At 33.9% G+C, this 15,334-nt stretch overlaps 1 protein-coding gene across 1 annotated transcript in view; it reads right to left on the reverse strand.

Annotated features, from left to right (window-relative positions):
* Positions 1 to 1,065: 1,065 nt before the first annotated feature.
* CNMa (CNMamide) overlaps positions 1,066 to 15,334 on the reverse strand; it is a 46,654-nt gene continuing 32,385 nt past the window's right edge. The window contains exons 2-4 of the mRNA XM_073982432.1: positions 11,450 to 11,711; positions 10,825 to 11,113; positions 1,066 to 1,255 (exon numbers count right to left, since the gene is read on the reverse strand). Of these exons, the coding sequence (XP_073838533.1) occupies positions 1,185 to 1,255; positions 10,825 to 11,113; positions 11,450 to 11,653 (564 nt within the window). The 5' untranslated portion in view covers positions 11,654 to 11,711 and the 3' untranslated portion in view covers positions 1,066 to 1,184. The remainder of the gene's footprint in view (positions 1,256 to 10,824; positions 11,114 to 11,449; positions 11,712 to 15,334) is intronic.

Consider the following 15,334-nt stretch of genomic DNA (forward strand, 5'->3'; position numbering starts at 1 on the left):
CGTTTGGGGTGTAGTCCCGGAGTTTCTGAGTCCAGAGAATCTCAGGTGTATACTGAGCGTATCAGTCTGGTTTGGGGTTTGTGGTGTGCTAAATATTTCTGTGGTCATCTAGATGTATGTGAGGAAGAGGGGTATGTTGTTGTTGTAGCAACATGAAACCTACGTAGCGGCATAGGTTTGATGCTGGAAAAACTATGGTTTAGGTACGTAAGATTCCGCTGCCGTGGGATTGCGAGGGGTATGTGGGGTAGTATTTGTGTAGAGTTATGAGATTGTGGATGGGGTGAAATTTACCATTGAGTCAGCGGAAGGCATCAGAATACTCACTAGCATTTTTAAGCCCTGAACAAGGCAAATTCAATTGGAATTTTCAAATTACAAGTGAAATGTTTTGAATTTAAACTGAAATTTTTGGTAGAACCCTCATATAACAGTACCCCACTAATTGTATTTTTAGCCATGTTCGAATATGTTTCAGCATTTCGAATTGATAACGCAACTACTTCCACATTTACTAATGTCTAATCAAAGATTCAATCGAAACCTCTTAGGTAGACATTTTAACATCCCACAATAAATATACCTAAAACATACTTACTGAATTCGTTTTTGAACTCTTTGTTAAAGTATTGCCTTTTATTTCTTTTTTGTTTTTGTAAAATATTCTAAAACACTTCACGAAGTGTGGAATATTTTGAGATTACATTTTTTTTGGAAGAAAAATAAATATGTATTCTTTTTTTTAACACTTAAAAACTAAAACTACATGAAATAAACCTACATACATACATATAAAAATAATTATTTTAGATTTTATAACATTTAACTGAAATATATGTATTTTATGCTGTTGATGACCAACCATCATTATGATATTCTTAGCAAAAGTAGTACTTTACATAATGAAAAGTCAGATCAAAATAGGTGACATAATTTGTGTGTGTCTCTAATTAGATAACAAGTAAATATATATATATTTTATATAAATATTATTAAATACTTTTGGGGTTTCTTTAGGTTTACAGTTTCTTTTTACGACAAACAAAAATTTCCAAAGTCGTTAAGTTGTGAAAAAGAAAAAAACCGTTAAATACTTTATTGTAAATTATTTCAATATTGAGATTTGTTATTTGTGGTGATTTGGCCTTAATTTGTAGAGGATCATCCATCGCATGTTGTATTCTTCAATAGCCAAGAAAACGAGCATTCCTTTTGCGACCCATATTGCATATTTTAAAGTGACACGGTGACATATCTGAAATAAAAGAATTGAAGTTTCCATAATTGGTTCTTTAAAATAAAAATATAAATAAAAAATGTATAAATATTAAAAAAGATATAAAAATTAAATTAAGGTAGGATGTAATCGACGAGAATAATATCCCATATCAAAAGGCAACGGGAGTATTAAAATAATATTTTGAAGAGAGAGGGCTAAATTAATTTTCAATAATGCTGTCTGACCACTAACTGACATTTACCACTGCCAATTCATATAGAAACAAGTGAGCAAATGCTATAGTCGGAACGTGGCCGACTATGTGCTACCCTACACCACTACCCATGAAGCTTTTTATACCCTCCACCATAATATGGGGGTATAATTTAATTTAGATATGTATGTTTTGTCCATTCCAACCTCGGAATATTATCCGACCTTCATCAATAGGATTTTTTCCCTCTGGGACCCCCATCAACACACGTGACGATCCGATCATTATTGTGACCTGTAGCGTGACAATACATGAAACAGGTAAAAAACTCGGTCGGGCCGAACTTTTTATATTGAGAACAAGAACTGTATTGAAGTAAATATGAAAAATTAGTAAGTACTAAATATCAAATTTTAGCCATTTCGGTGGGACATTGAGGCAATAACCTTCAAAATACCTCCCGATTTTCGGTGTCCGTTCTATTGGGGCTACATAAAGACGGGGACCTATACCTACAAATTTCAGGTGGAAAGTTTTATACCCCCAATGAAGACTGAATACCAGATTTCAGCCATTTCGATAGTATATTGAGACTACAACCTCAAAATATCGATATTGGGGCTAAAACCTTGAAATACCGAAAATCGGGAGGTACCGTTCTATGAGGGCTATTTGAAGACCGAAATTTGGTATTTAGGTTTCGTTGGGGGTATTAAGCTTTCAAGAAGACGTGGATATATAGTGGTAGGTACAGGTCCACGTCTTCTGGAAAGCTCAATACCCCCAACGAAGACTAAATATCAAATTTCAGCCATTTCGTTGGGATATTGAGGCCACAACCATCAAAATAGCAAAATTGGGAGATACCATTCCATGGGGACTATATGAAGGTGTTGACCCATACCCAAAAATTGCAGGTGGAAAGTTTTGTACCCACAACGAATTTCAGCCATTTCAGTGTGATGAGGAGGCAAAAACCTTCAAAATATAGAAAATCGGGAGGTACAGTTCTATAAGCTCCATATGAAGGCGTGGACCTATACCGGCAAATTTCAGGTGGAAAGTTTTGTACCCCCAATGAAGACTAAATACTAAATTTCAGCCATTTCGATAGTATACTAGCTGAACCCGGTGCGCTTCGCTACCCCGCAGCCCATTTACTTGTAGCCAAATTCCGTCACGCATTCCAAATTTCATTGAAATCGGGCATATATAACGTGTTTGGTGCATCAAATACATGAAATTGGACGAAAACATACATGGGAGCTATATCCAAATCTAAACCGATTTCGATATATTTTGGCATATTTAGTTATAGGCCAAATTCCGTCACACATTCCAAATTTCATTGAAATCGGACATATATAGCGTTATTGGTGCATCAAATACTTGAAATCGGACGAATATATTGTTACGAATGTAACTGATAGGTTTAAGTTAGTTTAGTTTAATTTCCGTTAATTTAAAAATTTGAATTGTAACGTAAAGTTTTATTACGCAGTTACTTTATTTAAGCAACAACAATTATCATGTAGAATTATCTTCATTATTCTAGATGTTCTTTACCTTTCATTAATGTGCTTTTATTTTGTTTGCCATAGTCATGTAATTATTGTTTAGTTTGTCACTTTTTTTCTTACATTTATTTGTTGTTGTAATTACGTCATTGATCATCCCCCATGTATGTATGTGAGTATGGTTGTTCGCTTAGGCCGCCATCAGACCATCTGCTTTTTCACATGTATGTAGTCACTTTGGGTATACTAATATACAGAACAGCTGATCCCATACATGTGAAAAAGCAGATGGTCTGATGGCGGCCTTAGTGCGAATGTGCGTCTGTGTGTTCGTTGTACAGATTCGAGGTGTTGCCATATGCTCTAGATATTTCTCGAACAGGGAGACTTTGGGATATAAATGCAGGGGAATTGGCAATGACGGAGTAGTTGTGTTTTAAGCGTTGAACTGAACAGATCGGTTAAATAAGAGCTGCGTGCTAACTAGAGACTTGCTGTGTGCTTAGTAATTAAAGTCGGTTCCGAATAAGTGTAATAAAGTAAATAAAGCATTGTAGAAACGTAATCTAAAACGAACCCTGTTTTATTTGGTACAAATCGTACTGGGGAATAAAACAACGTCTACACGGAGATTAGTTAAATCTAATTCCGTAACAATATATGTACATATATGGGAGCTATATCTAAATCTAAACCGATTTCTATATATTTTGGTATATTTATTTGTAGGCCAAATTTGTGAACAAATGCTGACGTTTGGTGTGGCAAATGACCCGATTATTGTTATCGATGTAACACCTTCTTATTTCGCCATGATCCTTACCTAACAAAATAATAATGAAAACAATAGGTATTTTTCGATAACTTCGAAAGTAAAAAGTACTTGCAAGTACGCAGCAAATTCTCAGTATTTTCTCTCAATGAATTTTAGTCTCTCGAAGCTAAAAATTTGCGGAATGTTAACGAACAACAATTTGCAATCACTTGCAAGAAGTCAGCTGATTTGACAAAGAAGAAGTTTGGCGGAAAAGATTTAATTTATCAATGGAATGTTGTTAACAAAAGGAAAATAGATCTAGTGTGTTCTCCAGGGACGTCCACATGGTGTTTCTCCTACTCCATGGATGCACCGCTTTTGCTGGGATTTGATACCTTTAACATAAAAAATAGTCTTCGCAAACTACATAATAAGTTATTTTATTTTTCATAATTTATTTAGTTATTTCTCCCCTTTTTATCTTGTAATTATTTTAATAACCAAATGTTTGTTTATGTTTTTGGCAGAAATTGCAAAGTCCGCCACAAAACATTCGAATTTAAATCAGCTGTTCTAACTTGCAAAAACTTGCAAGTTCTCAGTAACAAAACTCTCCAAAATTCTCTCACAATTCGCTCTCTTTTACTTTACAAGCTTGTTATCGAACATCAATTTGTAAGAGTTTGTACAAACTTTTAAGTAATCGAATAGACCTAATATCTGTTATAGTTTCCGAAAATTAGTTATTTCTTTCTCCAGATATTTGCAAAAATGATGTATTGGTCCAAACTTTGCACATGACTATATTGTAGAGTTGTGTAGTTCCGGAACGAACTAGTTTCAAGGAACTATTCCGGACAAGGAACTATTGGAACTATATCCGGCTCTTGCATTTATATACAGTATAGTCTCGATAATCCGGACACCACATGTTTCGGCGGTGTCCGGATTATCGAATTCTCCGGATTACCGAGTAGTTACAAAAACATACAATTTTGTAAGTTAAAACCATTAATAACGGACGTTTACTAGATAATAACCCGACATCTATATTAAACGAATTCATATTAAGCGAATATCACGAGTTTCCACCATTTTAAGACTTTCCTGGCTACCAAATTTACTTCCTAATTTTACTCCTTCAGCGAAATTTAGGTGACATTTCTTATGTATTTTTTTATTTTTTTTTTTCGATACTTTTCGGTAAATTAGCGACCAAAAAAGTAGTCGTTAAGTTCTGCCAATAACAAGAGCGCTGTCAACTTTTATTTAAACTTTTCATTAATAATTTTGCGTTATAATTTTACTGATTTTTGTCGGTAACTCAAAAAATTAATTAGAGAATCTAAAAATTTGAATCAAAAGTCTAAGCTATTAATCCCAACGCTTAAATATTTTAAGCATTTCTATATAAAATATCATTGGAATGCATTGCATGCTCCCAAGGGACTTACTTTCTCACTAAGCGGAAGGCTAATGAACCAATTCCTTTAGTGAAAGGAACACCCAACATCGATTTTCAAGGGAACTACCCAACACTAGGTTTAAAATTCTGTTGCTTATAGTCAGCCATCAATGGATGAACGGTAAAAAAATCATTGGACAGATTCAGATATGGTCTGTTCCAGTACTGCAAGATTCTACTAATTTTTACTACTTATTTCGATAACATAAAGGAACAAATTTTATCGTAGTAAAAAATAGTAGCTTCTTGCAGGTTTTGGAAAAGAGCAAAAGTTAATTCCATATTGACTGTACAACTGAGTTAACAGTGGCTAGCCAGAAAGACGAGATTGAAAAAATTAATTTTTCTTATTTATACACCATTGCTATCGCTAAGAACGGAAACGTCAATGAAATAAATAAGAATCTAACGCTCAAATAAGAAAAAAAAATTGATGTCCTGATTATCGAGGTACGAAAAGTATGAGATGTCCGGATTACAGAGTCTACAATGTAAAAAATTCTACATAGTGTCCGGATTACCGCGTTGTCCGGATTATCGAGACTATACAGTAGTTAATTTAGTTCATATAGATGTTCTTCCTTTAATTCAACACTCACTTCGATCTTTCTCATTCGGTGCGGTCACATTGTAAAATAAACTTAAATCACTTCCCCTGCAACTTATTAATTTGTATGTATATTAATCCACCATAAAATGGAAACAAAAAGAAAGAGAAAGTTTCGTTAAAATACTTTACTCTTGGAACTATTTGGAACGAAGGAAATAATGGAGTGCAAGGTAACTCTCAAACGTTTTAAAAAATTTCTTCAAATTTAATCCATATTTACATTGGGCGATTTTCCTTGCGGCAATTGTCAGTTTGAACGAGAGAGAGGTGAGGCATATGGTAACCCTTTGCCTCTCAGCTCCCTCTCTCACCAACAAACTGACAATTGCCGCAATGAAAATCGCCTAATGTAAATATGGACATATATTAGAGAAATTTCCTTACGGCAATAGTCAGTTTGAAAGAAAGAGTGGTGAGGCACATGACATGATAATCAAAATGATTATTTTCGTGGCATAAAATCAACTTTAGTGGAAGATTTTGTAATAAAACTAAACAACAACATACTAATGACTTTTTCCAATAAAATAAGTAAGAAAATAAGAAAAATAGACTGGTGTTTCTTTAAAAATTAAAAATATATTTTCAAATGCCAGTATGCGATTTTTATATTTTTACATCCAGGAATTTATTTTACGTCACCATTACTTTTAATTTTTCACAATTTTCTTTTATTTTATAAAATTATCAGGTTTTCATTTCATTTTACCAGAAACTTGGCGCACAACAACTTCGATAAACGTATGTATCGATAACTGTTTTAAATCATAAAGTATAGTACACATTGACAAGCAAAACTGACAGTCATCGAGGACTATTTCGTGAATATCAAAGCCTAACTTGTAAATTTCTTTTGAAATCTCTAAATAATACCGTATATATTGTATTTCAACAGTTTTTAGCTAAATAAAAGTTGTTATTTTCCGAAAAATTGTCCTAAAAGTACGTTGACTGTCAGTTTTGAATGATAGTGTGTACTCCCCTTAAGATCGTATAAGGGAATCCGAAAATTTCGAACGTTCGTAATTTGTTTACGAAAAAAAACTCATGCGGGAATTAGGACCTAGAAATTTGCTTACTAAAAATTTTTGGATTAGCCCCACATTACCTACATACGCATTTTAAAGCAATTTCATGATACAAAAATCAATATATTTTTTATACCCACTGCATAATTAATGTGTTCGGGAAGCGTATTATTATTATTATATTATAAATTGGTTTTTTAAAAAAGTTTGCAACGCATCGAAATAGTGGCCGTAGACCCCAAACTTATGTACCAAAATAAATGTCTCGATCTGGCATCTTAATCTTGTAATCACGCTATTGGTCGCTATTTTGATCGAATCTTCACAACATTTTGGGTGCTGATGGGGGTCCCGGATTGATTTTGGTGATGGTCGGATAATATTTAGGGGTCGGAATGAGCAAAACTTATTTGGAGAAAAAGTTAACTTTTTTTCCAAAGCGAATATCTCAGCTTCTATAAGGGGTATACTAAAAGCAAACTCTGACAATGAAAGTAGAAAATATAACCTTTCTGACCATGTTAAGTAGTTTGTCTTAGGTAGTCAAAAAACGAAGATATCACAATAGTCTTAAATGAAACCAACTTTTCATTTTTGCGATTTTAATTATAATGACGAATATCACAGCTTTGGTTGGGGACCTTCCAAAAGCAAGGACTGGCTTCTTTTTTATTTGAATTGTACTGACGAGTATGTCAGCTTTGGTTGGATGCATTTCAACAATGAAGACATTCTGAGCTTTAAAATGTTCCCAATTGCGTTACCAAAATTGTTGAAATGCTTGTGATGTTGAAAAATACTCTGGGATATCCCAATTTCCAATTTCTGGAATTTTATTTCAATGTCAGATATTTCTGCTTCTGTTAGACATATTCCAAGGAGATAGATTGGTAATAAAACTAAACCACCTTCGCTTTAAATTAATACAAAATGTGGTATTTATGGTAAAATATCAGAGTTATTGCAAAAGGCGCTAAGCTATCACAATTTTAATATTTTGAAGTTTTTACTTTAATGACAAATACATCTGCTTCTATTTGTTGTATTAGAGACATGTAAAATGCTAATCAAGAAGACCGGCAAAGCTTTCAGTCAGTACCAAGTATTTGTCGACAGTAGTCAAATAAAAAATTAAATATTAATTATTTTGGTTCAGTTCGCCTTAAGTAATCTTCTTTATATATAAAACTCAATTGTCGTTTGTTGGTAATTGAATCAGTTGAAAACGGCTGGAGCGATTTGGATAATTTTTTGTGGAAATCTTAGTTATAGTCGAGTTTAGGTTTTTATGCAAAGAAAAATTGGCCACGCCCACTTTTCCGCCCACTTTTATAAATATGTTATATCTACGAAACTACCCAACATATCTTCCTGAAGTTTTCACGGAACGTAGAGTGATGGCCCCCGGTTGAAATAGGCTACATATTTGGTTGAATTTCGGATCGGGCGGGGTACCTCCCCTATGCCCTATTTTTGTAAAAATGCAATATTTGCATCAATTACAAATGTATCGCTTTGAAAATTAATTTCCGAGTCAATGGCAATCGTGTCTCCGACCTTACGTGCTTATTTGGGGCATTAAGACTGGACAACGCCCACTTTTTTAAATATGTTATATCTACGAAACTACTAAATCGATTTTCCTGAAACTTTCAGCGAATGTACAGGGTTGGTCCCCAATAAAAATCGGCTACATATTTTTTGACTTTCGGATCGGGCGGGTACCTCATATATGCCCTATTTTTGTAATTTATTTGCGAGTCAATAGCGATTGTGGCTCCAACCTTACGTACTTATTTTATGACTTAAGATCCGACCACGCTCACTTTATAATTAGGTTATATCTACAAAACTACTAAAGGGATTTTCAAGAAAATCGCGATTTGTCTAATCTTTTAAATCTTTATAAATAAAAGTCAAATATCGTTCATTGGTGATGGCATCAGTTGAGAACGGCTGGACCGATTTCGATAATTTTTTCTGTAAAATGTGCGCCATACGCGACTTGGGTTTTTATGCAAAGAAAATTTTACCATGCCCATTACCATTTCTTTGGGGCCTATAGGCCTGACCACGCCTGTTTTTTTAATATGTCATAACTCCAATACTACTGAAGGGATTTCCATAAAATTTTGCGCTGTATGTATAACCCAAACTTATGGTTATATCGGTTTCAGCATATATTTTGGTAGGCAGTGAAGTTGTGCGCACCCTAAGTACATATTTGGAGCCAAAATACCGGACCAGGCCCACTTTTTCAATATGTTATATCTTGAAAACTGATGACCACGCCCAATCTTTTCAAGAAAAAAAAAAAATATATATATATATATATATATATACATATATATATATATATATATATATATATATATATATATATATATATATATATACATATATATATATATATACTTAAATGGTGAGGTTCAACGGTCCATCAGCTCTGAAAAGCTAAAACATATAAGTCTCAATAAGCGGGAGAATTCGTTTTAACCATTTTTTAACGAACATTGGTGGCGTCGTTTTTATTGGGATAGATAATACAATTTTGTTTTTACAAAATAGGCTAGCTTAATCCCATTGTTGTTGTTTTATTATTTTAACTTTTATAATTAGATCGCTTTAGGATAAAGACACTGACATGGACGATAATAAATCCTAAAAGGCACAAATTGGCGAAAAAATCCGACAAAGTCCGTAAGAGAAAAGAAAGGATACAAACAAAATCTGTTGATAAATTTAAAATCCTTCTCGGTTTGACAATGGACCGAAGAAGTAAGGTAGAAAATACCTATTTTTGAATTGTCAAGCAAAAAGTCGATAAAAAGTTGTCATTAAAACTCATTACGACGGGCCAGCAACGCTGACCGGGGTCTGCTAGTTTGGTATAAAACTCAGATAGGTGAAAACTTTAGTATCTCCCTAATAGAAATGTTTACGAGTGAAAAGCTTATGCACAGGGATAGTGGTGTAGGGTGTCACATAGTCGGTCCCGTCCCGACTATAGCCTTTGCTCACTTTTTTCTTTTTTTTTTTTGATCAGAGGCTGAGGTTATATCTTCGTCATGACAGCTGACTGATGACCTTTTTACTTGTTATTTCTTTGTACATACTTTAGTTAAAGAGTATTAAGGGGTTATGCCTAGTTGTGAGGAACAAAAACCTCTTTTTATGAAATTTATTTCAAAGAAACTACCAATATTTTTAAGTAATTCTTTCTTTCATCTGAAAGAGCTTATCTACTATTTTTGGAATTTTTGTTTTTGAAAAATATATAAATGGCTCTCTGCGAAAGCCTTTTTTTTAAAGCGTTTTGCGGTGCCAAGGATAGCTCGAAAACGGATGGGCCGATCTTCGTATATTATTTTGGGCGTTTTAGGAACCTAATGATCTTGTCTCTAAGCGAAACAGAAATCCAAAAAATCTTTAAAAAAAGTTGTGAACTGTCAAAGTTAACATTTCGATTTTAACGAAAAAAGTGACCGTTTTTCGTCAAAAAATCGGCCAATTTTAAAAAAAGAATTGTCTCGATCACAAACAATATTTTAATGTATTTAATAAGCTCGCAAATCCATATGAAGATCGGTCGATTCGTTTCGAGCTACAGTGGCCACCGACTTCAAAAATGCCATTTTGACAAACACAATAATTTGTTTTTTTTTAATAATCATTTTTTTCAAATTTAGCCAATTTTTTGAAAGTATGAATATAGTGCGTATGATTGGTGTCACAACGTATACGCCATTGTATGCCATTATGCCTTTTTGTTATGTTTTAAAGTGGACATATTTATTTTGATTTGCCTTGAATATTATTTAAACCTTATAATCAATGATATACAAATACAATAAATATAAAAACATATAATATTGACTAACTTACATTTTTTACGCACTAAAATTCCCCATGCACACAGAAAAAATAAACGACAACACAAGACACAAAGAAATACAATAAAAATACCATTAAAAGTTCCTTACATATATTCAAAATTTGTTTTTGTCTACTTACATTGAACATTCTTTTTGGTGTTGTGTTTCTTGAAGATAATTTGATTTGTTGGCGGTTGAGTGGCCTTGGTCTTACTGCCTGCACTAATGGTTGCAACATCATCATTGTCTTGGCGAATTTCATCATAATATTCATTGGATTGGGTATCGCTTAGCTGACGCAGACGTTCCAAAAATTCACCATTCTCCAGTGTTGTTGTAATGTCATCGTTATAGTCAATGGTAAAAACGAGATCGCGTAGCCCCGGCCATTTGGCTAAATAGTTGCTTTGTTTCGGAGGATATTTTTTCTAATTGTGGGGAAAGAGAGAAAATTATGGTAGAAATTTTCAATGATAATATTTAAAATAAAATGTGAAATTTAGAAATCATACAATTTGAAAATAATAAAAAATACAACGAGTGTAATTTTTCTTGAATTTTATGTTGTATTGTGTGGATTTGCATAAGTCTAAATACCATATCTAATATCTAAAGTTAATATTGGATCCCTAATTTACCCCTTTCCTCTTCTACATTTGTTATGTGCATCATCTTTTGTTTCCATTTTTTTATTTTCAACAATATTCGTAAAAATTTTTTTCTCTGTGTGTATTTAGATATAAGTACTTTTTAATTTCACCTACCAATTCAGGAAACATTTTATCACCACCGGCACCACCATTTGAAGCTTCCACCCACAATTCATCCAACAACAGTTGTGAAACGTCATTTGGTTTAGCCAACAATGAATCCAGATTTGGACGTGCCATTGCACCGGTAAACAACATTGTCCAGATGATAGATAATAATCCGATCGTCATAGCAAATTGACACTTTCGATTGAGCATTGTTGTGGATTGATAAAGGTAGATGCAAGGAACTTTTTTTGTAGTATTCTTTTAAAGCCTGCAAAGAAAACAATGTTGGACTCAGTTAAATAAAATAATGGAAGTGCAATTAAAATAAATATATTGTATTTGAGAAATCAAAGTTCGATGACAGAGAGGCCACTCCCACAGCCGATATGTCTGATGAACTGCTTTACTAATATCGAAACCGGTTACATAGTTTGGTGGTTGTGTGGGTTCGAATCTTCAGCTTTCCTTTCTCACTTCCATAAAATCTTCGATCATCCAGCTCAACTCCAATGAGAAAATTAATAAAAATGAGCATTAAGTTTTCAAATAAAAACGTATCAATTGGTTTGGACGACAGCTAAATACCTTCCACAAACATCCCTGAAGGGACGTGGGAGACTTTTCTCATATCAATGAGTGTACACCGATTCATATTGGCTCAATGATATGGGACCTACTTTTTATTGCGGAGTCCGAACGGCGTGTCTTAAGATACCACTTGTAGCTTAAATACTCAGGAAATGTCGCCAACATTACTGAGGGGTATTTTGCCACCGTTGAAAATATGATGTTGCCTGGCCTGGGAATCGTACCGCAGACCTTTAGCGTGCAAGGCGGGTGTGCATACCACTGCACCACGGTAGCACCCACCTTCAGCCTATTACTATAAAAAACTCATAACAGGAGGGCTATACAAAAACATGGGTCTATGTTAACGATTTTTGGTAGAGAAGTTTTTGGACCACTGAGAATCTCAAATGTCAAATTACAGCTAGTTCGGCCAATAACACTGTGCAACAAAATTCAATTTTTTTTCAAAATGATGGGAAAAACCTAGTGCATTATGAAAGTAGAGCTAAAAATATGAGACACGTCTATCGGCGTTTTTAAAGTTTACGTCGGAAAGTAACCAAAGGCTGGGCAAATTCCCCCCCTTTTTTAATTTCTTCGAAATATTCGAATTAAGATATCTTGGAATCCTTGCATTTCAGGTATATAGTGTCTTTGGCAACTTTACTTAGGAGGGTGTGGGAAATATTTTTGTTGACAATTTTAACCCTCATGCTGTTCAACAAAGATGTCTTTTTTGTCCTTTTTTGAAAATCTTTCAAAAACTCCTTAAAAATGTGATCGTATCAAATCCAAATATTCTACAAAATTGTTCGCCATAATTGTACTATAGGTCTCAGAATACACCAAATCTGTAACTCTTGCCTAATCGCCAGGAATCTCTAAAAATGAAAAACACGTTTTATGGTTAAAGTCGGACTTCATCTGAGTTTATTCAAAATTGTCCCACAAAATATAATTCTAGAGAGATGATGTCAGAGACAAAAATATTCTTCATCAAATTTCACTATGGGTCACCAAAGAAATGAAATGTCTATTTATATTGTTTAGCATGAAAATACCAGTATTTTTTTTTGCTGAAAAAACATGAAAATATTTCCCATTTTTTTCATTTTTAGAGATTCTTCGCGATTAGACAAGAGTTACAGATTAGGTGTATTTTGAGACCTATAGTACAATTTTATGGCGAAAAATTTTGTAGAATATTTGGATTTGATACGATCACATTTTTAAGGAGTTTTTGAAAGATTTTCAAAAAAAGGACAAAAAGACCCCTTTGATGAACCGCATGAGGGTTAAAATTTTTAACAAAAATATTCCCCACACCCTCCTCAGTAAAGTTGCCAAGGACACTGTATACCTGTAATGCAAGGATTCCAAGATATCTTAATTCGAATATTTCGAAGAAATTAAAAATGGGCGGAATTTGTCCCGCCTATTTTGGTTACTTTCCGACGTAAACTTTAAAAACGCCGATACACGTGTCTCATATTTTTAGCTCTACTTTCATAATCTACTCGATTTTCCTTGTCATTTTTTTTTGTTGTCGCACAGTGTAATTGTAGTTCAAAGCCTCAAAATAACGAAAGCGAGGGGGGAGGCGTTATATGAGTACTATACCAGAACATGGACTTATATTAACGGTTTTTGGTGGATAAGTTTCGTGACCACTGAAAACCTCAAGTGCCAAATTACAGCTAGTTCGGTTAAAAATTGTAGCTAAAATCCTCAACATCCTGGAAGGGTACCGTTATATGAGGGCTATTCCAAAACATGGATCTATATTGACGATTTTTCGTGGGGAAGTTTCGGGACCATAGAGAACCTCAAATGTCAAATTATAGTAGTTCGGCAAAAAATTGAGCTAAAATCCCCATAATACCTTAAATTGGGAGGTACGGTTATATGGAGGTTATACCAAAACGTAGACCTACCTTGGTAATTTTTAGTAAAGACGTTTTTTTGTTAATTGGAATCCTCAAATGCCAAATTTCAGTTAATTCGGTCAATAAATGTGGCTATAAACCTCAAAATACTTTAAATCGGGAGGTACCTTTATATGCCATTATGGATGCAGAAGTTTTTAGACCTCTTGAAACTCTAAGTGCCAAATTGAAGCCAATTTGGACGGAAAATGTGGCTATGTTAACGATTTTTAGTGAAGAAGTTTCGTGACCACTGAGTACCTCAAATGTCATATTCAGTTAGAGCGGTCAAAAAATGTAGCTAAAATCATCAAAATATCTTAAATCGGGAGGTACCTATGTTGAGGATTTGAGGTGGAGAATATTTTGTGACATGCCAAATTACAGCTAATTCGGTCAAAAATTGTAGCTAAAATCCTCACTCGTATGAGGCTATATCATTATATGGGGGCTATACCAAAATGTATACCGATATAGCCCATCTTCTAACTTGAACTGCCTGCAAATATACTCTCTCGGCACTATGGTAGAGGGTATAAAAAATGTGAAAATCGAACAAACGTAACTAACAAAATTTAAAAAAAAAAACAGACATTTCTGGATCAGTGACTTCAAAAAATTCCCAAAAATACTACTTAAGGTTTTTTTTATCGCATCACCTTATATGTAAGATTTTACATAATCATAAATAAAAACTCATAAAAATGTGATACGCGGATATAAGGTTGTATAAAAGTCATCATCCTAGTGTATATAGCCTCTTTGGCCTAAAAACTAAGGGTATAAACTAGGGTTATGATTTCTTTGCAACCTCGTATCACTGTATGATATTTTGATGTGTTATTACCGAAGATTATATAAAATCTTAATTATAAAGTGATTCTGAAATAAAAGTTTCCGCACAAAAAGCTTTTAAAGTTTTTATTTTTCAGAATTTTGAAAATTTTTTGAAGTCTCTGTAAGCAGATATTTAACTAAAAGAAGGTATATGGGGACACGGCATAACCAAAATAACATAACCGTTTGTTTCTCACTAATTTTATCATCGCATTGTTACATATATATAATTTTATATTATATATAACTTTATTTCATATATCATAAAAATTAAAAGTAATTTGTGGTTGGCGTAGGGGATGGAAGATACCAAGGAACGGTCCTGACCGGCTTTAACATGGCAAAGCCCAGGATTTATCTTGGTCCCTCTTTCATCTCAAGTGGACACTGACCTCCCCGTGGTGTCACCTGGGGAGCTGCCTTTAACACCCGTTAAAGGTAGTGAGCTAACATGAGCCGCGCGTCCTTCCATAAGAACGTTAAAAACTTGGGTTTGGGCGTGGAGGGAAGGGTTACCCTAGAAAAAGCAGCCTACTATGAAAAAACAAAAGAAAAGAAA

Source organism: Musca autumnalis, unplaced genomic scaffold (genome assembly GCF_047663935.1).
Source record: "Musca autumnalis isolate F117 unplaced genomic scaffold, ASM4766393v1 scaffold_4, whole genome shotgun sequence".
NCBI classification, from domain to species: Eukaryota; Metazoa; Arthropoda; class Insecta; order Diptera; family Muscidae; genus Musca; species Musca autumnalis.